Source organism: Microplitis demolitor, chromosome 8 (genome assembly GCF_026212275.2).
Source record: "Microplitis demolitor isolate Queensland-Clemson2020A chromosome 8, iyMicDemo2.1a, whole genome shotgun sequence".
NCBI classification, from domain to species: domain Eukaryota; kingdom Metazoa; phylum Arthropoda; class Insecta; order Hymenoptera; family Braconidae; genus Microplitis; species Microplitis demolitor.
In genome coordinates this window covers 5,161,259-5,188,421 of record NC_068552.1, presented here as the reverse complement: position 1 = coordinate 5,188,421, position 27,163 = coordinate 5,161,259, and the positions used below count along the sequence as shown (strand labels likewise).

The 27,163-nt window shown below is 26.1% G+C and overlaps 1 protein-coding gene across 1 annotated transcript; it reads left to right on the top strand.

Moving 5' to 3' along the window:
- Positions 1 to 8,918: 8,918 nt before the first annotated feature.
- Positions 8,919 to 16,335, top strand: LOC128668448 (uncharacterized). The gene is made up of 5 exons (XM_053741511.1): positions 8,919 to 9,017; positions 9,751 to 10,035; positions 10,123 to 10,182; positions 14,116 to 15,508; positions 16,160 to 16,335. The coding sequence occupies exons 1-5, from the start codon at positions 8,919 to 8,921 to the stop codon at positions 16,333 to 16,335; spliced, it is 2,013 nt and encodes a 670-aa protein (XP_053597486.1).
- The last annotated feature ends 10,828 nt before the right edge of the window (positions 16,336 to 27,163 follow it).

Here is a 27,163-nt window from a genome sequence, read left to right as displayed (position 1 = left end):
AAACTTGGGAAGTTATTGGTTTCAGTCCAATTTTCGAAAATCGAACTTCTAAGAGATTTTGACGTTTTAAAGTTCTAAAAAGCTATTCTGACTAATGTCAAGATGATGTCTGAGTGCATGTATGTATGTATGTACGTATGTAAATATCTATAACTATTGTACAGGTGAACCGATTTTGATCGTCAAGGTGTCATTCGACGCGATTTGTCAATATCTAAAAGCTGAGAAAAAATTGAGCTTGATCGGTAAAGCTCGTTCAGAGATATTCCAAAAATTAAATTTTTTCTAAAATGTTTTTTTCGGATAACTTTTTACGGGCTCGATGGATTGATTTTGAAGTCAACTGAGCTCTGAAGCTTCATAAGCCGCGTTGAATGCCACCTCAACCATTAAAATCGGTTCATTCGTTCAAGAGAAATCGTTGTCGAAAGAACTAAAAAAAAATTTTTTTTTGTATTTTCCAAATTACTCAAAAACGACTAGATAAATCAATTTCACAATTTCATCAACTCTAGAACTCATTAAATTGCGTTGATTGCCACCTCAACCGTCTCAATCGGTTTATTCGTTCGAGAGATATTGTTGGAGAAAAAATGGTAAAAAACGTTTTTTTTTTAAAACAAAGACATACAAAAGTATTTTCGACCTCGAAGAGCTCGAAAATGTATTCACAACAATTTTTCGAGCTCAAGGAGCTCGAAAACGGCGGGAAATTTTTGGGCTGGCCCGCAGGGTCAACTGACAGACCGATTTTTTGTTAATTTTTAACTGTAAAATTCATGCATTTAAATACCATGAGCGAAAATTTTAATAAACAAATTTTTAATTATAAATAAAGCATATTTTTAATAAATTTATAAAATCAGATATTTTTTAATTTTTACCTTAAAAATTATTGCTCGGAATTAAATCTTATGAATTACTAAAACTATTATAATTGATGTAATTTGTTTATTAAAATTAAGAGCTGTTGTATTCAAATGTATGAATTAAAAAGTGAAAAAATTCAGGAACTATACATTTTATAATACAAGTGATTTTAAGACAATTTTCACTGAAGTTTAATTTTCAAGCTCTGTGACTAGAGAGTAATTGGTGGTGTAGACTTGACTCTTTTTAACATTTATATTAAATTGTATGCTCTACAAGAGCTTAATAGTTATATCTGAAGATTGGGACGTTTTTCCCCAACAAAAAAAAATTTTTGATTTCCTATTTAAATAACATGAAAAAAAAATTTTTTTTAGTTTGGTATTATTTACCTCGGCAATGGCTTATTGTACGAATAAGTCCAGCAAACATTTTTGTAAGGAATTTAACGCTCTACCAAAAAAAACTCTTTATTCATTTTTCAATAAATCCGTCTGATCAAAAGTTATTGGAGCTCGAAGTCGAGTTAAGATAAATTTCAAGATTTTTTTACATTGCCGGCGAAACTATTGAACTTATCGAAAAATGTCATCGAATTTTTTTGTTGAGAATTCTATTTCTTACAAATTATCATTGATAAATTTTTTTTAAATTCTGCATTGTTTTCTAGTTATTTCCAATTTAATGTCAATCTCTTAAAATCGATCTAAAATCTATTTTTTCAAGGGCTTGTCATTCAAATGAAAATCACTGAAAAAAAAAAAAAAAAAAAAAAACGGAATTTAAAAAAAATTAAATTGAGATCACTTTTAGGAAATATAATTGTCTACAAAAAAACTTGACTTCGAGCTTCAATAACTTTTGAACAGATGGATTTATCAAAAAATGGTAAGGGAGTTTTTTTGTAGAACGTTAAAATTCCCTACAAAAATGTATACTGAGCTTATGGGTACAATGAGCCATTGCCGAGGTAAAAAATTCAAAACAAGAAAAATTTTTTTTCCATGTTATTTAAATGGGAAATTAAAAATCACGAAGCGCCACCTCTTAATATTAATATTAAGAGCTCAAACTATCAGATTTTTTTTTTATCATCTTTAACGATATTTTCAAGGTAACTAAAAAAAAAAATATTACTTCTTTTTATTGGCCCACCCGAATACGGTTAAGTTCATCAAAAAAATTATAAGAGACCTTCTTTGTAGAGCATTCGATTTTTTAGAAAAATACGTTCAGGTCGTTTCAATTTATTGATCTGTTATAAAATTTTAAGGTTAAAAAAAATAAATTTCCTATGTTATTTCAATAGGAAATCTTATTTAAGCAAGCACGCGTATTGTAGTTGAGTTAAAGAAGTACTTGGTACACAATTTTTTTATGTTTAACGACGTAATTTTCGTATAGGATCGAAAAAAAAACCGATTTTGTTTAGCGCAGTCACAGTCAACTACCTGTAATAAGTCTGTGACTTCATAAGCCTCTTCCCCTTAATCAGGAATTACTGAGTCCAAACAGCTTTCCCCACTTAACCACTCTAAAGAGTTTCGTACTAGAGAAACCGTTTGAAGCCTCCGTTCAAATTGTCAAAAGTATAAACTAAGAATAAGAAATAATAAGCAATTTAATGATGAAAAAAAATTTACTATTTAACATGTTTCACGGAGAATAATGTAATCAATAGCAAATAAAATATAATTTATGATTAATAATTTTAATCATGAATTACATGCAAAGCTTCTGTTACAATTTAAAAGTTTTATTGAACATCAAGTTCATCAATAAAATTGTTATTTTTATTATTACTGTAATTAATTCAGTTATCGTTATAATTTTTTGCATTAAAATTATTATTAGTATAAAAAGATAAGTATTCATTTTAGCGGTATAAGCATCAGAAAAAGCGGGATGGTCGCGTATGTAACAAAATGTAAATATGACGTTTAAAATCATATGAAATAAAACAGACTTATAACGGGTAGTCGAGAACAAAACTAAATTCACGATAGTGGGAAGAGTGAAATTCCAAAAAAAATTTCTTCTGCATATCCTAAACCAGGCTTATGACGGATAGTCAATTTTGAATTTTTTGTAACTTTTTTATTTCTTTAGAATAAAACGGTCATATATGTAATTTAAATTTATATACCTTATCTATTGCATCATCAGTTTCCATCGGCCTGCCACTAATATCGTTTGCATGTTCTCCAACTATATCAGGATCATCATTATTAGGCTCTTCTCCAATTATACTTTCTCTTTCACTTAGTCCATCTTCAATATCATTTTTGTCTGACAATTCTTCTTCTTCATCACTTGATATTTTATCATCTTCTTGATTTCTATTTTCTTTTTCGCTATCTTTGTTACGTTTATTGTTGTAAGCTCTTAAAATCTCATCACTTCTCTGCTTATTCACATTAACTTTTTTGTTTGCCTGAAACTATAAAAATATCATATGTTAAATTTTGTTTTCTAATAATATTCTGATATTCGAGTCAGATTCATTACTTTGCGTATGTGCTTAGCCATAGCCACTTCTGAATATTCGTCTTCTGAGGACTCACTTAGTGAAGATTTGTTAAATTTTGGACGCCGTATTCGCTTAGTAGAATTACTCAATTCCTCCTCAGTATCTAATATTAAATAAATAAGTTCAATTATTATTTCATACTAAAATAAATAATTCTCAGTTGTAAATATAATGTATAATTTATATTTGAACTTGGTGCATTTATTTTTATCGAAGCGTACAAATGTCCATCTCAATACTTACAATAAAAAGGTGGCATATACTCGTAGAAATTTTTCATTTTTAATGACAAATTATTATATACCTAAACATCGGAACGTTTTTCACGCAACGAAAATGAACAAAAATAATGTAATTCAACTACGTAAGAGGTAGTTCGTGAGGTTGAGAGTGGCCAAAGATTTTCAGCTGAAACACCAGCATCTGTATGCGAAACATTTCGAAAATCTAGTCATCAAGTAAATTTTTTACTAATTTTCTTTTTTCGTTGCGCGAAAAACGTTCGATCTTTAAGTACATGAATTATTTAGAGATCTACTATCAACCCATAAAAAATCAATCCTGTGATAGCATGAGGGTGTATGAGTAGTCATGTTTCATTTTTTTATTAACAATACACGTCGGTATAGTAGATTTTTGCTTTCCGTGGCATAAACCATAAAAAAAGTTCTCCCTAAATTTTAAAGAACATATTTTTCTTTGGGAATAGAATTATTGGAAAGATAGTTTTCAAATGAAAACAAGAATATTCTTGCAAGAAACGTTATTTCTTATGAAAAATATCTGACATTTTATTTTATCAAGACTGAAAAAAGTTACAGAGGTATGAATGCCAAAAAAAAAAATCAAAATGTAAAAAATTCTAAATTGATTAAGGTTTTTTTAGGCAGTCAAAAAAATTGATTTTTAATTGTTTTCTTTTCCTTAAATTCTATGCATAGAAAATCACATGATTTATTAGAAAATAATTTTAAAATATTCAAAGGCTTTAACGATGGATAAAAAAAATTAAGAAAATATTTTTTTTCGGTACATTTGTTACTAAATAAAAAAAGTCCAAGTAATTTTTTTAACTGTGAAAACAAAAAATTTTAATATTGTTTACACTATTATTTTTGTTAAAATTCAAAGTTCTTTCATTTTACTCCCGAATATTTTTTCTATAATCATTTTAGAATTTTTTTTTTTTTTGGGAATAAAATTACCTGCAAAAATTACGGTTTTTAATTGGAATAAAACAATTTGTTTTTATTTTTTACTATGCAAAACAAAAATCAAAAATTTTTATTTATATTAGAATAAGTCAGGGAATCTCGATTTTTGACAGCTTAATTTTTTTTGTGTGATCTGGCTCTGGTAAAAAATTTTATTGAAATCTCAAATTAATTTTCAGCCTAGAAGAATTCATAACAAAAAAAAAAAATTACTTATTCAGACACCTTAATATATATGTATATATATATATTTTTATATATAAATATATATATATATATGTATATATATCTTCAAATCTCAAAACTTTCTTGGGGATTAAAACCAATCTTCTTAAAAGACCGCTCGATATCTCGAAAATCAAGCTGGCGCTTTACAAGTTCTTTTTCTCATTTAAAAAATATACGTAAAAATTCTTATTTTCATTTTTTGAAGCAAAATTTAATGAAAAAATGTTCTTTCCAATTTTTATTTTCATACGTTTATAAATAATCATATTCCGGAAAATTGATTTTATCGAGTTATTGATACAGATAAAAAAAAAGAATTAATTCATACGGTAATAAATTACTTTTTTACTTTGAAAGCTCGACAATTTTTACTTTCTTTTATTTTACAAGCATGTTAAAATAATAATTTTTTTACTGAAAAAGATATTTTCTATAAAAGATAGCAAATTCTAAGTAAAAAGAAAAAAAAATACCGCCAATTATACAAAAAAAAAACAAGAATTACACATAAAAAAAGTATGATCCTGATATTAACGGACAATTATTAATTTACGGATATTTTTTTAAATAAATGAATGGAAGAAAAATAAAAATACGCACATGTAGAAAATTTTAAAAAACCAGGATGCAATTTTTTGAAATATCTTTGTTGTATAATTTATGGTTTCAAAAAAAGTCAGAAAATTATTAGACACCTGCTAACTTCCATATTCTGAATATTATATTCTTAATAATCTGTACATTAATAATAATAATCCGAAGAAAAAAACAAATATAGTGTTTGTGAAAATAAAGAACGGTTTATTAATGACTGACTAAATGTACTGCTGTATGATCTAGCAAGCTTGGCTTTCATTTTTAAAAAATTTTAATTTGTTTTCACAAAAAAATCAATTTGGACAGTTCCCATTTGCTGCGTAAGTACAACAAAGATAGCAACAAAAGTTATCAATATATTTTTATAAATCTAATTTATATTGTGTTGAAATTAATTCGTTCAACTTGTATAGAAATTATTATGCAAATAAATTTGAGCAGAAAAGAGTAGGATTTTTTATCAACATAAATATTTTTTTTAGTTGAATTTTCCTGACTTTTTAGAAATGAATCTTTTAACACATTACAAAAGATTTAAAAATAAAAATTTATTAAATGGTAAAAATAATTAATTACTTGATCACTTTATGATCATGAAGTTTGCAGACAGTTAACAATTTCCGGATTTTATTTTTCAACAATTCAACTCTTGAAAAAAAAGAATGTAAAAAATTAAAAAAAAAACTACAAGTGAAATTTTTTTAAATAATATTTTTTTTTTAATTTATAATTTTTAATCAATTTAAAAAATTATTAGACGTCCGCTAACTTCAACTTCATCATCACTTCCATTAAATATAGCCTTTTTTATTAATTTAATAAATTAATGCAAAATTTTTACCTGCAGTGTTCAATATTAGGCATTTATAAAATTTTCCTTGGTCATTATATGAATATACCTTGCTTTTTGTTAAAGAATTAAACTGATCGAAGTCCTTTATATAATTTGTCTCAACGACATGTCTTTTCTCAATTGATGGAATTTCAATCAAAGCAAATGCCATGATAATTTCAGATGCTGCTGTTTGCTCGAAGTGGTCAAGTCAGTAGTCACCGCAGTACTAACGACAATTTACTGTCGCTGTTGGTGCTACAGTGTTAAAACTTAAAAACAAAACACTACCCTTATGCTCCCTGCCACGGTTTGTATATTAGTGGTTTCCACTCGAATGTGTGCGTCTTTAAACTCACACATAGGTATACTTTCTGTCTTTTGCTACTATATTACACGCATATTATAACTAGAAGGAGAACAATGGTAGTTAAGTTTATATATATATATATATATATATATCCGTGAAATACATTTAAGAAGAAAGTGTCTCTTAAGTATAAAAAAAGTATATTAAGAATGCATGAAAAATATATGTACAGATGTGTGTATAAAAAATATATTTCACCGATTTTCGTATATATATTAAATGTCATTCAAATATATTAAAAATATATCTTAGAATATATTAAAATACATGTATGAAAATATAATATATATTTCAAATATAGAAAAAAATCATTTTTATTATATTTTTTTCCTTATGTTGTTGGTTAAATTAAAAATATTTTTTTAATATTTTTATAATTATATTTTCTTATATATATTTTTTATAAGATATATTTTTAATATATTTAAATTACATTTAAAATATATACGAAAATTAGCCAAAAGTTAGCTGTTAAAAATATATTATTTATTTGTATCATATATATATTTTTTTTACAAATTTTTTTCATGGGGATATATATATATATATATATATATATATATATTGAGTACCATTGCCTATCGATATCGAATATGTTAGTATCGTCTCATCTCATTGTTCTCGACTCTCGCGGTAACATTACAACAGAAAGTGTGTGTGTTTAATATATATTCATTACTGGGCGCGAATTTCAGGTAAGTATCGTTGCTTCTTTATAAATAAATAAATAATTAATCAATACGTTGATAGAATAATTTTTTTATTTTTTCGAGACAAATAAATTTACTTTAATAGAGTAAAAATAATTAAAATAAAACTTGTCTACTTTCGGATCAAGGAAATTCATAAAATAAAAAATACGGTATTTGAATTTTTTGTAAATCAAAGGGGTCAATCATTTTTTTTCTTTGTAATTTTAGGTAGAATTTTTTTAATAATCATAAATACATTTTTCTTTTTATTTTAAAGTAACATATTAAACATAACAGTAATATATTAACATATTAATATATTAAACTTGAAATTGATCTGCATGCAAAAAATGCAAATACAAAAGCGTATGTATTCTACTAATTTTGAATTTTTACTTTTTAATAATTTTATTTTTTTACGTATAACTTGATTTAAAAAAAAAAAAAATACTTTTTAAAGAGTTTGATTTTTCTTTGATGTCGGTATAAAAATTAATGTTATAATTAAAGTATTATGATCCTAAAATTAGCAGACAGTCAACAATTTTTTTATTTAATTTTTTAATAATTAAATTTTAAAAATAAAGAAAAAAAAAACGAAAAATATGCATATGAAGAAAAAGAAAGAAATTAAAAATTAAATTGCTAAAATATTTTTTTTTTATAATTGATCGTTTTGCAAATGTTCTAAAGTTATCAGTCGTCGGTTAATTTCAGTATTATATTATATTTATTAAAATTATTTTAAGGAGTCATTTTTTTATTTGTAAAGAAATGTTACCAAAAAATAACAACAAAGAGTAAGCAATTTCATTTTAAACATAATTTTTTTTGCGTTTTCGGTTTATTGTAAAGTAACCCAAGTGGAAAAACAAAATTGTTGAATTTATGTTAAATTTAATTTCAGAATCAGTTACATGATAACAAATTGTCGCCTTAAATTAAAAAGAAAAAGTCAACAATTTTTTTTTGTGTCGCTTGGGATTTCCCAAATGTCTGAGCTTCGGACGTCTTACACTTATAGTTAAAGCTATATATATATATATATATATATATATATATATATATATATATATATATATATATATATATATCGTAGTGTCTAAAGATACAGAAAAAAACCTGTGTCGGAATAGCCTATCGTGTGACACGTTATTGTGACGCACGCTCATCCCTTATATATAGTATTTCTGTACACTTATCTATGTTGTATATATATATATATAGTTTCGCGCGTCATTCGGCCACTGTGGTAGCGTGTTCCAGTATTCGGTCATTCGGTAACTCAGTAATGGGACTCAGTATACCCCCGCACGTGCTTACAATAAGTCGTAGTTCTTGTTTTTTTAAATCGTAAACGCTACTTTTCTTAATAGCTTGTTTTGCAATACGTATATATACATATATTTTTTTTTAATTGTTCAAAACTAATTTTTGTAATTTCAACTATATATAGACCGGTAAGTTTTATTTATTAAATATTTTTATTTTTGTAATAGATAATATAATCTTTATATCTGAACAAAGTTATTGTGATTTCATTATTTATTTTATGCACAGAAGCCGTTAATAATTGGGATTTGAGATGCGTCGAGGTCCATATAAGAAGTATTTACACCGCTACGGCGACGGTGTAATTCCTCGTTCAACTAATTACAAACAATTACAACGGCTCCGTGAAACTGTACGTATAAGTTATCTGTAACGTTTTTTTTTATTTTTTAATAATAATAAGTTGACAGACCCTAAAAGCGATTAGTGTTTGACACTGTCGTAAGAAATTTATTTAAAAAAATAGCAATAATTATGCCGATAAAATGATCAGAAATCTAACACGTTTAATATTTGGGCCAACATATTCCGATTACAATTAAATTTACAGACAATTTTAAAATGAGGATTGGTGCGTATCTTGAAATTAAATTTCCTTTTTAAAATTTTTTTTTTCATGTCCGTTTATTTTTTTTTTTTTCATTTATTAATTTCATTTTAATGTCTTATACTAGATCAAGTTCCCGGCTGCTACTAACTTAGGTGTTTGAATATTTGTATTTATACCTATAGGTATACATAAACGCGGATTGAGCACAGATACTTACATGCGTTGCCACAATAAAAAAATATCTGGGCATTGGTTGGTCCTGCGCGCCAGCCCCAAAACTTCGCGTAGTTGCTATTTGAAAGTGTCTTTAAATATTTATGAAAGTTAGACATTAATCTTAAGTTTGTATATAAAATATTATAAAAAAAATTATTTCCTGAAATTATGTATTTAAAATCCTTAGTTTCATTTATACACATTATCTAAATCCATTAACACTATCAAGCAATGTAAGATTAAAAATAGCAAAAAGGATTAAAGTTGATTTATAGAGCTGAGCATTTGACTAATTCTTTTTTCATTTAATATCTTACAGTTCGAAAATGATTTTACTGATGTTCCTACCGAAACTGTTGATATTATTACACAGTCTGCAACAATAAATGAAACTGAAACAATTGTAGAACCTGCCGATCACCAAAGCTTACATATGCCAAATATAAATAGGAATTTAAGACTTTGTGAGGACAACGAAATAAATCAAGGTCATAAAAATTTGTGGATTCATAATCAAAACAATGAAGGATTGAAGAATGAAGAAAATTTATGGTTTTATGATGATTACAATGAGCAAAGTCAAGAAGATGAAATTTGGTTTGATGTAAGTTTCCGCACATATTTTTTTTTTATAAACATTTATTTTTAAAAAAAAAACCTCAATTATTTATCATTTTTATATTATTTTTAGGCAGAAGAATCGGGATCGATTGAATTTCCTCACGAGAATTTTAATGATGAAGATAATGAGGTATGTTAAATAATACAGAGAATTGAATAAAAAATACTTAGTTGAATTAGTTAATTAATATAAACTTAGTATTGTTTACAATATGATAATTACGTGAGTTTAGAATTATGACAATCCGAAATAAAAAAATCTACACGAACAAACATACACACACACTCATACATATATTGAAAATTTTTTTTTTCATTTTCTAGCAACTATGTGAAAAAATTGTTTTTCCAATTTTTGGATTTTGAGATCTTGTGGGAAATTAAATTAAACTCTCTGCAGTAAAAGGTCTCATCGTGTTTCATACGCTTAGAGTTCTTTTAAAATATTTATTTATCTCACAAGATGGTCCGTCGTATCGTTTTGATAGAGCTCATAGAAAGATGATTACAAAGCTCAATCTAATCTAAGCTAACCTAAGTTGAGGAGAATTGAATTGAGAAAAAAAAATTTTATTTATTTTTTTATTTCGAAAAAATTTAATTGTAATTGAAATTAAAAATTTAGGCTAATTGTATCTATGTCGTTTGGGTTCGTAATCCTTCAAAATAATATTGGACTCCAAAATTTTTTTTTCAACATTAGAGCTTTACAACTTTCTCTCTATGAACTGTGTTAGAGCTATATAGATATATTGAAACGACTCTTAGACCCATTTTTAAAGATAATTATAAATTTTATTAAAAAAGCTTTAATTACACCATGATGAAAAAAAACCCTGCTAGTTAATGAATAAAAAAAAAAAATATTTTCATCCTAAAAATTCAATTTTTTCCCCATTCCCACCTCTAGAACTTTTTACTGTCAACTTGAAGCGTATGAAACAAAATACCTTTTTTGCAATGAATTAAATTTTCTACAAAATCTGGAAATTCAAAAATTGGAAAAAAAAACTTTTTTCATATAGTTATTAATAAAATAAAAAAAAAAGTTCAATGTATTTTAAATGCAGAGGAGACCCCCCCCCCTTACGCCGGCTGAATTTTCGATACACAGAGCTAAAATGTTAAGATTTTTTTTTCTTATTAAAGTATCTTTTGAGATGTATTTAATGAAAGAAAAGATAAATTATTATTCTGACACAGTCTAATATATATTTATGTTAGACTGGGCCAAAAAAATTGACTATTTTTTTTTTTTTCGATACTATAAAAATATTATTCCTGATGACCAAAAAAAATTATTGTGCAAGTTTGAGCCCGTAATGCTGATATTGCGAGGTGTATCGTGACAACTTTTAGTTTTTTGACAGAAATTTCATATTGTACCCAAAACTTGTAAATGATCTATCTAAAAAATTTGAGCAATGTATATTCTTAAAGGAAATTGAATTCTCTACAAAAAATCTCTGTTAGTAAATTGACGTAAAACGAACTGTTTCCTTATGACCGTGCCTTAAATATTGATTTGTTTTTTAAATTCTTTGTTTCTATTTTGGATTTTTGTAACTACTAGAAATATTAAAATTTTTTCTAGTCAAGATACAAATTTGTAAAGGAAATTTAATGCTCTACGAAAAAGATCTCTTAATATTTTGTGCTAAATTCACTTTTCCAAAAGTTATTCAAGGTTAAAGTTGAGTCAAAACGACTGAAATGACCTAAATAACTTTTGAAGAAGTAAATTTAGCAAAAAATGTTAAGACACCTTTTTTGTAGAGCATTAAATTTCTTTTACAAATGTGTATCTTGACTAGAAAAAATTTCAATATTTCTAGTAGTTACAAAAGTCCAAAATAGAAACAAAGAATTTACGAAACAAATCAATATTTAAGGCACGGTCATAAGGAAACAGTTCGTTTTACGTCAATTTACTAACAGAGATTTTTTGTAGGGAATTCAATTTCCTTTAAGAATATATATTGCTCAAATATTTTAGATAGATCATTGACGAGTTTTGGTTACAATATGAAATTTCTGTCAAAAAACTAAAAGTCGTCACGATACACCTCGCAATATCAGTATTACGGGCTCAAACTTGCACAATAATTTTTTTTGGTCATCAGGAATAATATTTTTATAGTATCGAAAGAAAAACAAATAGTCGATTTTTTTGGCCCAGTCAAATATATATATATATATATATATATATATATATATATATATATATATATATATATATATATATATTTGAGAATTAGGGTGTTCCAAAAAAAAAACAAATATTTTTTTTTTAACCTGTTATGAGCTCAAAAGTTACTTTATATTATAAAAGAAATCCTCATTGAATTTCAGCCAGATATCTTTAAAAATGAGCTATTACAAAGGGGGTTCCTCTTTCTCGTTTAAAATACACGTAAAAATTTTTCATTTTAGTTTTCCGTTATTAAGACTATGAAAAAAATTTTTTTTTTAAATTTCACTTAGTATGATTTTATAGGAAATTAAAATCTCTACAAAAAAGTGCTGATGCATTGTGTACGTCAAACGAACTGGAAAAAAGTTACGGGGCTTCAAAGATCGACAAAATTTAGTTTCCTCAGTGTTTAATTTTTTTCATTATTTTTTTTTTTATTCTATCCAAAATTTTTTTTTTTCAAATTTTGACAAGCACGTTCTTATAGAAAATTTAATTTCCTACAAAAAGTATCTGATATCATATGTACGTCAAATGAATGAGGAAAAAGTTACAGGGCTTGAAATGACAACAAAAAATGAAGTTCACTTTTCGTTGACATTTAAATTCAAAAAACAAATATTTTTTAAACTTCATTTCTCGTTGACATTGAAAGCCTTGTAACTTTTTTCTCATTCATTTGACGTATATATGATATCAGGTACTTTTTGTAGGAAATTAAATTTTCTACAAGACCGTGCTTGTCAAAATTTGAACAAAAAAATTTTGATAGAATAAAAATGAAAAATAATTAACAAAAATTTAACACTGAGAAAACTAAATTTTTGTCGATCATTGAAGCCCCGTAACTTTTTTCTAGTTCGTTTGACTTCCTATGAATTTAATTTCCTATGAAATTATACAAAGTGAAATTTAAAAAAAAAATTTTTTTCATAGTTTTAATAACGAAAAACTAAAATGAAAAATTTTTATATTTTTACATTTTTTTTTTTTTAAGTTAGTAAATGTTCATTTGCAGCCTTATTACTCTCATTTCTTTACTTGTCACTTCTGTTTACTCATTTCATTTTGTAAGTGACAGTTTTAATTAACCAATTAAAATGACTAAAAATTTGTGAAAATAATATTTTTGTCTTATTTACTATTTAATAAGTTACTGTAAATCACATATTTCTCATTCTCTAACAGTTCTCCGCATGATCTGCTTGAAATTAACTTGTTTCTTAGTGGCTGGTGATACTGAATCTTAAAGTTTCGATGCAGGTAATCATGAAAAATATAGTGTGCGACTCATGATAAAACACGATTTGAGACTGCGGGTGATGTCAGCCCTCGCCTGCGGCTTGGACAGCCAACCTCACCCTAGTCTGAAAGCTTCTTGTTTCATCCCTTGTCACACAATATGCTATTTTTCATATAAAATAATGAAAGAGGCTTATATGGAATTTATTTAAATTTACTGTGCGACTATTGCTCGTTGAGATATCGATTATCAAAGCTAAAAGAATCGATTTTCATTTGAAGGCTATTATCTCAGTGACAAATTGTCGTACAAGGCTTACAAAAAAATTTAATTAAGGTTGAATAAATTCGCCAACTGACATTGGTATTAGTTAAGCTAAAAAAATTTTCCTCGGTGTGGACCCTTCAGAAAAAAAAAAAAAATTTCATGAAATTACAGCCTTCCAAAAATAACAAAAATATTTCAAAAATTTTTTGTTCTTTTAATTTTTACGTTAGTGTCGATAAAACTCGATTTAAAATCCAAAGTATTTTTAACTACATAATTGAAAATTGTTAATGAAAAAAAATGAATAGAATTGTTCTAAAAAAAAAATTGTTTAATTTTATTAATTTTTAATTTTTTAGTTTCAATATGATGAACGTCGTACCAATGAAGATACATATAATCAGCCTCTCTGCAATTGTACATCAATAACGCAAGGAGAAGCGTTATTAATGACCCTTTTATTAGGAGTAGAAGAATCTTTAACGTGGAAAACCATCACTGCAATATTATCACTGATTAACACTTTGTTCGGTAAGAAGGTAGTTCTGGATTCAAAATATAAACTGTTCAAGACCTTACAATTAAATGAAAAAATTATATCCTATCATTTGTTTTGTAATGATTGCATGTTTTATTTTGGTATTCAAAAAAACTCGAATACTGAAGGATTAATGTGTGAAAATTGTGGTGATCTAGATGAACCGTCAAATATTTCATTTTTTATAACCCTTGATATGGAGACACAATTAACAGCAATACTACTGGACCCTGAAGTGCAGCAAACATTATTTGAGCATTTTGAAAATAAAAATAATTTTGTAGATAACAGCATCATTCAAAATATTACCGATGGACAAGTATACAAAAAATTATCTGAAGCGAATGGTCCATTGTCAGAAAATTATAACTTAACGTATACATTTAACACCGATGGGTGTCAAAAATCTAAGTCCAGTAAAATTTCTTCTTGGCCAATATTTGCAGTTATCAATGAATTACCTATTAAACTACAAAAAAAACACATGTTTATGTCTGGAATATGGGTTAATAATAAAGACCCAGACATGCAGTTGTTTTTAAAACCATTCGTTGATAAAGCAAATAAATTATCTGACAAAGGTATTGAATGGAAATTAAAAGATAAAGTCATAACGAGTAAATTTATTCCAATATGTGCAGTTGTGGATTCTGTTGCAAGATGCAAAATGTTAAATATGAAACAATTTAATGGTTTATATGGATGCACATTTTGTGAGCATCCTACAGATTCTGTGGATGGATCTAGAAAATATTGTATATCAACAGTAATTCCACGAGATCGCACTGATGTATCAATAAAAAAAAACATGGAACTTGTAGCTAAGAATAAATATGGGACCAGCATTATGGGTGTTTTGGGGCCATCAGCATTAATGAATTTGAATCATTTTGATATTGCTGATGGAATGTCTTCCGACTACATGCATGCTTTTTTGATAGGTGCTGTGAAGCAGCACACAAATATTATGTTAACATCATTTGGAAGAGAATATTATGTTGGTAATCCTGACCAACTGAAAGTTATAGATAAAAGATTATTGAATTTTAAACATTCAACGTGCATAACGCGGTCATCTAGAAGTATCGTTGACAGAGAAATGTGGAAAGCAAATGAATGGCGGTCATGGCTGCTTTTCTATTCTTTAATTTGTCTGAAAGGAATTCTTCCAGAAAAATATTTAAACCATCTTGCTTTGCTAGCGGAAGCATTAGGTATTATGTTGTCTGGAAAGATAAAGGCTGAAGAACTGAATACGGCTGGTCTTTTGCTAATAAAATATGTTGTACTGTATCAAGAATATTTTGGTGAAGCAGCGATGACTTACAATATTCACCTACTTTTACACATGGAAAAAAGCGTACTTAATCTTGGGCCGTTATGGCATCACAATACTTTTATTTTCGAAAATGAAAATCATTTTATTTTAAAAATGCAAAAAAGTCCTACTCATTTAGCACTTCAAATTGCTAGAAGATATATGTTTGAAAAGTCACTATCATTATTGGATAAGAAATTGAATAAAAGTAATGGATTTAACATTTTTTGTGAAAGATATTTAACAGGGAGGTTGAAAACTACGTTTAAAGTAAATGGCTGTACTTTGATCGGTAAAGGAAAAAATTACGAATTGAATAAGAATGAACAGGAACTTTTCAAGACAGCGAGGAACTGTCGATCATTCAATAAATTTATATGTAACAGTAATCGATTTACCTCAAGTAATTACCGCGTGTGTCAGAAAATTAATGACTCTTTGATAGTATTGAAGAACGGAGAGATTGGTATAATAAAAAATATTTGTTATTTTGATACAGAAGCTAACGAAAAAATTTATATTTTTTATGAAGAAATCATTAAACTAGGAAAATATTTCCATGAAACAAGTCAAGTAACAGTACACAATATTGAAAAATGTAAACTCTCTCAAAATTTACGTTTGTGCGAACCAGAAATGATATTGCAACCTTGTATTTTGACTAAAATACAAGATCAATATTACGTTATTAAAATACCCGAAGGATGCTGTAAGAATGATTGAAGTTCGGTTAATTTTGTAAATGTATTTTTTTAAGTTATGTAAGTGTATCCTATCATTTATTACGTCCCTTATTAAAACACGAAGTAAAAAAAAAAAAGCTTTGTAGTAAAAGAATGATTGTATTTCGTCATGAATAGCGTGTAAATTTATTATTGAGTTATAAAACGCCACGAATGTAATGTTCAAAGTATGAGAGAATTTTTTTAAAAAAAAGCATGTTTGCGCTGATGGAAATGAGTATTTTATGATGTTGAGAATTAATATATTATAAAAGAGTATCCAATTTTTACAACAAGTATAAATTGTATTATTGACATAGTATTATAAATAAGGTAATTACTCATCGTTGAAAAAATTGTAATTTTTTTATGTACATGGTCAAAATTATCAATTGTTATTGAAACTGCTACACTGATAGAAGGATTTGTTTAGGAGTAATAAATTGATTTATTAAATTTTTCTCAACTGACTTTTTTGGATTTAACAAATATTTAGTAATTATTAACAATATTTATTATAATGAAATAAGTAACTTCTTTATTATTAAGAAATATTTTTAATGCTAACAAAGCCTTATTAACATGAAAGAAATATTTGTTAGCACCAAACAAGGCTTGTTAATATTTAATAAATATTTCTTAGACGAATTTGTCGGTAGAGGGCTACACACGAGCCTGTAGTGGTGTACAAGTATTAAAAAAGCTATGTGTGTGTCGTTGCGACGTCATATTGTTTACTCCGTTCTAGCTTGCATTGTTGGTTAAACGTAACCTACAACTGAAGCTCTCATATACTTAAATAATATTTATATCAGAAGTGTTTTGTAAATTGTCATCCATATTATAACTATGAAAATATGGAAGCCTTGTTAATTTTATTCAGTTCAATTTTAATCAAATATAAAACCATTAAAAACACATGTACTATCAAACGGATTTTATGTTATTTCTCAGCGTAGTTTAATATAAGAAATTTTAATTTGTTTATTCTAGTTATAGTGTTAATTACTATGAAATTGTATTTTGAAATTATAAGAACAGAAAATTTTATACGATGGTTGTTTTAGTTATTTTTGTTTATAAATACAAATATTAATGAATGTGTGTAGCTGCATGCAAAAACATATATAGATATATATTCTTGAACTGTGTGATTTTATGAATTAAATTTTAATAAATAAGTTAATAGATAATTTCTTAAATATAAAAAAAAAATTTGTTCAAATAATAAAAAATATATTAAATATAAAATATTCATTTATTAATTATTAAAAAGTGATTCATTAAATGTTAAAAAGTGATTTATTAAATACTAATAAATCATTTTTTAAATGGAAAGAAATCGTTTATTAAATATTAACAAATCGTTTATTAGATGCTAAGAAATATTTATTAAATACAAAAAAATGATGTTTAAGAAATGATTTGTTAAATATTAATAAATATTTCTTAAATAAAGCTCCGTTAAGAAATAATTTGTTAAATATTAACAAATCTTTTTTAATACTAAGAAATCCTTCTATCAGTGTACAAAAATATGTCTGTAAAATTTATTTAAATTAATTTCTACTTTAGTAGTATTTGAAATTCGTTTGAGCTTGAATTAATTGAAATTTTAATCTAATATTTTGTTACTCAACAAAATAAATTATTTAGAAATCTATGTTGCTATTGAAAAATAAAATAACATCAAATTAAAGTAAAAAAAAAAATGCAAATATTTATATGTACAAGATTTAAGCGTGCAATAATTGATGTTGCAATAATTTTTGATGTAAAATATTAATTTGTATAAGAAAATATGTTATAAAATATATGTTTAGTACTATAACTTTAATAAAAAAAAGTTCTTTAAAACTCTTATAAATTCTGAAAAAAGTTTAAAATTATTATACCTAGCTTTAAGATTTATTTTAAAAATTTCTTTAAAACTCTGAAAAAAACTTTAAAATTCTTATACTTACCTTTGAGGTTTATTAAAAAAATTTTTTTGAAACTCTTATAAACTCTACAAAAAAGTTTAAAAGTCTTATACCTACTTTTGAGATTTATTAAAAAAATTCCTTAAAAAATCTTATAAAATCTTTCAGAAGAGTCTCAATTTGAAACATTTAAAAATGTTTAAAATACTTCTAAAGAATTTTGTACTTTTTAAAACTCTGATTTACACTTTTTCTGAGAAAATAAAACTTTTAATTTCTTATTCTGATTTTTTAAAAAATTATTCTGAGTTTCTGAAGAGAAAAATTTCCACCAGGGAAGCTTTTATAATAAAAAATATGTATATTATTTTGAAGGATAATTGTAAACTATAATAATAATATTTTATTTAAGATTGTAACAACTGTCTGTATACTTAAAAAAAAAATTATATGAAAAATATAAATGAAATTTTATTAAGTAATTTTGTTTTTTTTTCTGTACGCCGTATTACTTTTTATAGATCCTAAATTATCAACTGCAATCATAACTTATTCCTAAAAACCATTGTTTCAAAATTATAATGATAGACATAATAATAGTAATTATTGATTTAAATCATATTTAAAATTGAAATATATAAAATTAGTTATTACCCTTAAAATCTTATTCTCAATATCTAATACAAAACCTAAATTTCCTGAATATGAAGTCATTGAAGTTTGAGAGAATCTAATGCAAAAAAAAAATTTTCCAATTTTAAGATTTGACACTTAGTATATACATATAAATGCTCTATAGATAGATTCTCAATGTTTAAAAACGATTCACTGTCTAGTTTCTTAGAAAGAAATTTTAAAAAATGACATTTTCAAAGTTCTTATACAGACTTTTGTGTGGCTAACAAGTTTCCGACATGACTTATTCGTTTTTTTTTTTTATTACGACGTTCTAATTAGCAAATGGTCTAACGTCATTTCAGAAAATCCTTTATTTATGCGAAAAAAAGGAAGTTTAAAATGTTTTTTCATCTGAAATTCAATTCTATATCTAGTATATGTATGGTATTTTTGTCGAGGTTACTCAAATGGTTCTTCCTTTGACTATTAGTATCTGAAAATTGCCCACAATCACCTTCGAAAAATAATCAGTTAGACTTTTCGCTAATTAGAACGTCGATTAACTTCCCAAGTTTAAGAAATAAAAACCACATATTATAAACTTGAATAATTTCAAAATCGAATAACATTTCAAGAATTTAGTGTAACCGGTGTAATGATTTAAATAATTTAAGTTGAACTTTATTTTTCAATCGCGATAATCGACAAGTTCATAAATAAATTTTTTCCCGCTTTAATTTGAATGTCAATGTGGGTGCATAAGAGAAATCCGAACGAAAATGTAGCCAACGCTACAAATGCAAGAAAATTTAAAAGCAAAATTGATCAATATCAAAACATATACATTCCACAGCTTATATATTACACTAAATGAAGAACAAATCAAAATAAAAACTCTAAATTGATATGACACTCACACTTCAATCGTAAAATGTGATAATTAAACAAAAATCCAGTTACCAACATGAAAAAAACAAATAGTATGAATAACAAACTCATAAAAAGTATCTAAGCTAAATTTTTTACAAAAGAGACAATTCACATCACGTCGAACAAAAATTCAACCGTCGGTAAAGTAAATCTTGGTAGGTAACTGACAAACTAGGTAATCAAGTCTTAAGCTATAATAGAATTTAAAAAATTTTTTTATATTTTTAAATTATTGTAAAATGCTTAAATGATATAAAGTATTTAATAATAAATTAGTCTAAAGAAAACCATGTAAAAAATTTTGCAAATACATAATTTTTTTAATTAGATTTTTTATTAAATACTTTTTTATTTCAGAAACCATACAATCATTTAAATTATCTTATAACTAATTATGTAATTATATAAAAAGTGGAAGTAAAAAATTTTTTGTCTTAATTAAGTTCCAAAAATAATTCTAAAACATTTTAAATTATTAAAATTGAAATTACATTCAAAAACTTTTTAACGTGGAAATATTATTATGATTTATAATTAATAATAATAATAATAATAATAATAGTAATAATAATAATAATAATAATAATAATAATAATAATAATAATAATAATAATAATAATAATAATAATAATAATAATAATAATAGTAATAATAATAATAATAATAATGATAATAATAATAATAATAATAATAATAATAATAATAATAATAATAATAATAAAAGAAAAAGTATTAGTTTGGTCAGAAAAACTTTAAAAAAAATTTCGGCAATAATTTACGCAGCAGCAGCAGTAACATTGACAACACGTAAAATTGGGCTTCGACATATTGGGCACTCAAAGCGTCGATTTTCAGCAATTAATACTCCTCGCCAATTTACTTTGTCCACTTTGTGCCGATGTTGTCACATCATTTGAAATGATATTTTAAATTTTCCATGTCAATGTTTATTTTTGAGTGTATAATCACTAGTTAAGGATTCCGATTATATTCCGATCCCAATCGAATTTCAATCGCATTCAATCGGAAATTACCAATTGAATCCAATTGCAATGAATCGGATTTCTCAAGCAAGGGTATATTTCCACAAAAGTATATAATTTGTTTTAAATAAAAAAAAATCGTTGCGGTCTTTGATGTTGCTGATAACTTGTCCCGAAATTTTTTTTAAAGTTTTTCTGACCAAACTAATACTCTTTCTTTTATTATTATTATTATTGTTATTATTATTATTATTATTATTATTATTATTATTATTATTATTATTATTATTATTATTAATTATAAATCATAATAATATTTCCACGTTAAAAAGTTTTTGAATGTAATTTTAATTTTAATAATTTAAAATGTTTTTGAATTATTTTTGGAACTTAATTAAGACAAAAAATTTTTTACTTCCACTTTTTATATAATTACATAATTAGTTATAAGATAATTTAAATGATTGTATGGTTTCTGAAATAAAAAAGAATTTAATAAAAAATTTAATTAAAAAAATTATGTATTTGCAAAATTTTTTACATGGTTTTCTTTAGACTAATTTATTATTAAATACTTTATATCATTTAAGCATTTTACAATAATTTAAAAATATAAAAAAATTTTTTAAATTCTATTATAGCTTAAGACTTGATTACCTAGTTTGTCAGTTACCTACCAAGATTTACTTTACCGACGGTTGAATTTTTGTTCGACGTGATGTGAATTGTCCCTTTTGTAAAAAATTTAGCTTAGATACTTTTTAAGAGTTTGTTATTCATACTATTTGTTTTTTTCATGTTGGTAACTGGATTTTTGTTCAATTATCACATTTTACGATTGAAGTGTGAGTGTCATATCAATTTAGAGTTTTTATTTTGATTTGTTCTTCATTTAGTGTAATATATAAGCTGTGGAATGTATATATTTTGATATTGATCAATTTTGCTTTTAAATTTTCTTGCATTTGTAGCGTTGGCTACATTTTCGTTCGGATCTCTCTTATGCACACGTCAATGTTTAAGAATTTAAAGCGCGCTGTTGCCACGTTCTTTATTAAAACTATATATGAGTCAAAAATAACGAAGTAATTTCATTACTTCCTTTAATTAAATAAGTAATAATTATTGATCGATAAATTCATTATATCATTATAAATTAAAATAATTCATTCCTATAACTATTGAGAGAGTTTGGTAAGCAACAAAAATTTTAATACTACTTTGACTGTCTAGTTTCGCTTGAACCTCCGTAAAATAATTTAAAAAACCAATTCTCTGAAATTGCAGTAATAAATTTCATTACTAAGTACTTAAAAAATAAGAAAACTAGGTCTCGCTATTTTTATAAATAGCCCATATAATCCACTCATTGTTTATAAACGATTACTGAGTAACAATAGAAATAACTGCAGTTACAAGTTCAAATAATACATCATCAACAAAAATACAACATCAACAACACAAAACTCTTTGTATAAATATATTATTGTTTTCTATATTTTGTTTAATTTTTAGCCAATAGACAAAATATTAAAAAACATTAAAAAATTTTATGATCAAGGGGATTCTCAAATTAAAACCTCAGGATACTCAAAGTAAATTTAGAAAAAAATAATTTATTTGAAATTTCAGTCAATCAAAATTATACTAGAAAAAATAGAAAAGAGAGGAGGGAGAGACACTAAACGAAATATTCGGTTCAGAAGAAGCGAAAAATAACATGATTTGAAAATTAAATAAATTTAATAAAATAAAATTGTTTATAAACAATTTGGAGATAAAAAAAAGTAATTTTAACATAAATATTGTGTACGAGCGTAAAAAGTAAATTTGTTTAATTTTTAAATTTTTGAAAAAATAAAAATTTAATAATAAAACAAATTTTAAGCATTTCAGGTTGTATATGAATCATAAAAGTTATTAAAATAATAATAATTTTTGCATTGGGTTACACCAACTAGTTACCAATTGGATTCCGATGTGGCAAAACCGATAAAAGCAATTCAATTTTGCATTGGGCTATTTCAACGAGTTCCCAATCAGGTCCCACTTAGGAAAAACTGATGTTGGGTAGATAATTTTTGCATTGGGATATCCTAAGAAATTCCCAATCCGGCTCCGACTAGGGTAGACCTACTGGGCATGCTACAGCGATTCTCAATTGGGACCCAATATGTGTATTGGGACAATTACTAGTCGGAAACAATGCAACAATAAAAAAATTGCATTATGCTTTGTAACTAATTTTTTTTTTTTTTTTTGAAGTTTGATGAAAGTTGTCAAGAAAAATTGCGGAAAATTGTTATAGACATTGATTTCTCGGCTAATTTCTAAATTAAAAACTTTTTCTTTAAATTATAAATTCAATCGCTAGAAATGTCACTATACCGCTTCCGCAGCGCCATCATACGGAAAGATAGATAAATATCCATGTTTACCCGAGAGAGCCAGGCTACTGGAATAGGGAGGTTGGGACAAGTTTATGTCGCTGGTCCTTTTTTCTGTTGCATGCCATTTTTTTCTATGAAAACACTACCATAATATCGCGTGTGTCTGTAGCATTTCAGAGCGATGGTTGATCGTACCGTGATTTTCAATACCGATAGTAATAAAGAGCTCTCCAATTTTGTCACATCTGTTAGATGTCGTTACTTTAATATTCAAGACTTTCATATAATTCTTAAAAACATTAAAAAACCACGGATCATGAATGGTTCAGTAAATACGGTATCATCTTTAATAATACATACATGAGCGATAATATTTATCAGGATACTTTTGCTTGTAGGAAAAAAGAAAACAAAGATAGAATACTTCTGAACGAATACCCGGGGAAAATGATGTTGCCTAATGATATATAATTACTTATATATGATCAGATCCAAAAATTGGCCAGATCTGATTATATATAATCATATATGATTAGATATAATCATGCTTGAACGAATATAGTCAATTTTAAAAGCTTATTGAAAATATCTGAAATTTATTAATTGAGTATTTTAATTAGAATTAACTGTCTTCATGAATATAAATTTTGGTTAAATTTTAATTTAAAATAAAAAAAATACTAACGGTCAACTATTATTGTACTAAAGGGTCACCCATCCAATTAATGATTTACGTTAATGATGCTCGATTTTGGTAATCGCTGGATGGTAGTCAAATCCTCTAGTCTGTTACACACTCATAATTATTAGAAGTTTATGGCATTACTTAACTCAAATAATCAAATTAATGCATCCTACGTAAATAATGCACCTAATGATGAATTTGGTTTTGTACATGAATTACAATAGAATTCATTACCCTGGTGGATGCGAGCGACACCAAAACGTCGGTCGCTTTGTTCACGAAAGCGTCGACGTTTTAATAAAAAACGACGATGATTTAAAATATAGATAAATAAGCTAAAGATAATGAAAAATGCAGGTGTACTGATTATAGGAATTTTTTTTGAGACGAGGAGAGGGATAAAGTTCATATATGAATGGGTTAACAGTAAATAAAAAAATCAAAACGATTAAACGAAATAAGTCGGACATATATTATACTAAGCGTTAGTGATGTGCAATCGAAATCGATTAATCGAATAATCGATGTTTTCGTTTCGATTGTCGATTTTTTTGAATCGATTGTAGGCCTTTCGATTAATTGAAAAAAATCGATTCTTTTTTTTTAAAACGATTTTTAAACATCGATTTTTTGTAAAATGAATTAATAAAACAATTTGTTTTTCAAAGTCATTAACTCAAACATTATAAAAATTGTTTGACTAATACAGGCAAACAAATGATAAACAACTTAAGCGAAATTATTAAAGTTAGATATCTATTTGTAATTTTATAGAACAAAATTTTACGCTATTTGAAAAATTTAAAAATAATCGATTTTAACAATCGATTTTTATTCAAACGATTCTACAACTTTAAAGTTGCGATGAAATAATCGATTTTTCACAAAAAAAAATTATTAATTAAATACAATACTCCATTTGTTGAGAAAATATTTTTTTTTCTGAACTGTTTTTTACTGAAAAAGTTTAAATAAAAAATTATTAAACATAAACAAAGTATTTTATTTGTTATTATTTTAAATATAAATGACCATATGAAAATTTCATACTTCGAAATACAAACTTATATTTATACGCGGTGATATTTAACTTTAAAATAAAATTTCGAAATCGATTTTTCAAAATAAATTGTTAGGTGGTCGATTGTGCAACTTTATAGTTGTGAGCAAATAATCGACTGTCAAATAATGTATATATTAATAATTTTGAATTTGTGATTTTTGACCCATATTCGTTTTTTTATTTTGAACAAAAAATTATAAAATCGATTTTACACAATCGATTGCTAAGCTATCGATTCTGCAACTATAAAGTTGAGAGAGAAAAAAATCGGTTTTTTTTTAAATCGATTATGTCAATAATCGATTGTTCAGAAACGATTAATTACCACAATCGATTGTCTTCAGTCGATTCTATTCGATTGTGAACAATCGAATAGTTGCTTCGATTTCGGCAACACTACTAAGCGTGTAATATGTAGGATCGCATGACAGCTGACAAAGCCAATAGCGATATTATCGACACATAAGGGTACGACGATGAAATCAGAGATGGCGCAAGGACTACGGAATTTCAGTCAAGAAAATAAATATCAATTCAACATGATGTGCAGAGTTGTTGATCGATTTCGAGAAAAAAAGCGTCGTCGTTTTATTGTGGGCGTCGGAAATAATGACAAGTATGAAATATACGAATTTTTATTTCTGTAAAAATTTTTTTTTTTTTTTTTTTCCTCGCCAATAAATATGCAATCTGGTTTCGAAATAATGCTTTCGAAAATTATATCGCAAGCGAGAAAAAAAACGTCGACGCTATAATGTAGTGAGCATCAAAAGAAACGTCGGCTCGACAATTTACTAATTTTTCATCGGTTTGATTTTTGTTTTATTACTTTTTTATTCTCTCGCTAATAAGTATGCGGTATGCGTTCAAAATACTTGCAATTGTCAGCACTACGGATGTCATTATACTGCGAAAATTCTAAAATAAAAATTGTATCACGAGCGAGAAAAAAACGTCGTCGTTTTATTGTAAGCGTCGAAAAAAAACGTCAGCTGAAACTTTTACTAATTTTCTAACTGTTAATTTCTGATTCATTCCTTTTATTTCCGCTAATAAATGTGCAATCTGCTTTCGAAATACCTGCAATTTTTGGCACTACGAATATTATTATCTTGCGAAAATTTTAAAATCCTAATTGTTTTGCAAGCGAGAAAAAAAGCGTCGTCGTTTTACTGTAAGCGTCAAAAAAAACGTCGGCCGATAATTTAACAAGTTTCTCCTTTGTTTAATTTTTGTTTTCTTTTTGTTTTTTGCCCGTCAATAAATATGCAATCTGCCTTCAAAATAACTGCAATTTTTGGCACTATGAATGTTATTATCTAGCTGAAATAGCTAAATCAAATTGTTTCGAAGGCAAGAAAAAAACGTCGTCGTTTTACTGTAAGCGTCAAAAAAAACGTCGGCCGATAATTTTACAAGTTTCTCCTTTGTTTAATTTTTATTTTTTGCCCGTCAATAAATATGCAATCTGCTTTCGAAATACCTGCAATTTTTGGCACTACGAATATTGTTATCTTGCAAAAATTTTAAAATCCTAATTGTTTTGCAAGCGAGAAAAAAACGTCGTCGTTTTACTGCAAGCGTCGAAAAAAACGTCGGCCGACAATTTTACAAGTTTTTTCTTTGTTTAATTTTTTTTTTATTACTGTTTTTTACCCGCCAGTAAATGTGCAATCTGCCTTCAAAATACCTGCAATTTTTCGCACTATGAATGCTATCATCTTGCCGGAATAGCTAAATCAAATTGTTTCGAAGGCGAGAAAAAACCGTCGTCGTTTTATTGCAAGCGTCGAAAAAAAACGTCGGCTGACACTTTTACTAATTTTTTAACTGTTAATTTCTGTTTCATTTCTTTTATTTCCGCTAATAAATGTGCGATCTGCTTTCGAAATACCTGCAATTTTTGGCACTACGAATATTATTATCTTGCGAAAATTTTAAAATCCTAATCGTTTTGCAAGCGCAAAAAAAAACGTCGTTGTTTTACTGTAAGCGTCGAGAAAAACGACGGCCGGAAATTTTCCTAGTTTTTCCTTCGTTCAATTTTTTTTTAATTACTGTTTTTTGCCCGCCAATATACATGCAATCTGCCTTTGAAATATCTGCAATTTTCGGCACTACGGCACGCCAATAAATATGCAATACTCTTTGAAGTACTTGCAATTTTTGGCAATACAAATGTTATTATCATGTGGGAATTGCGAAATCAAATTGCATCTAAAGCAAGAGAAGAAACGT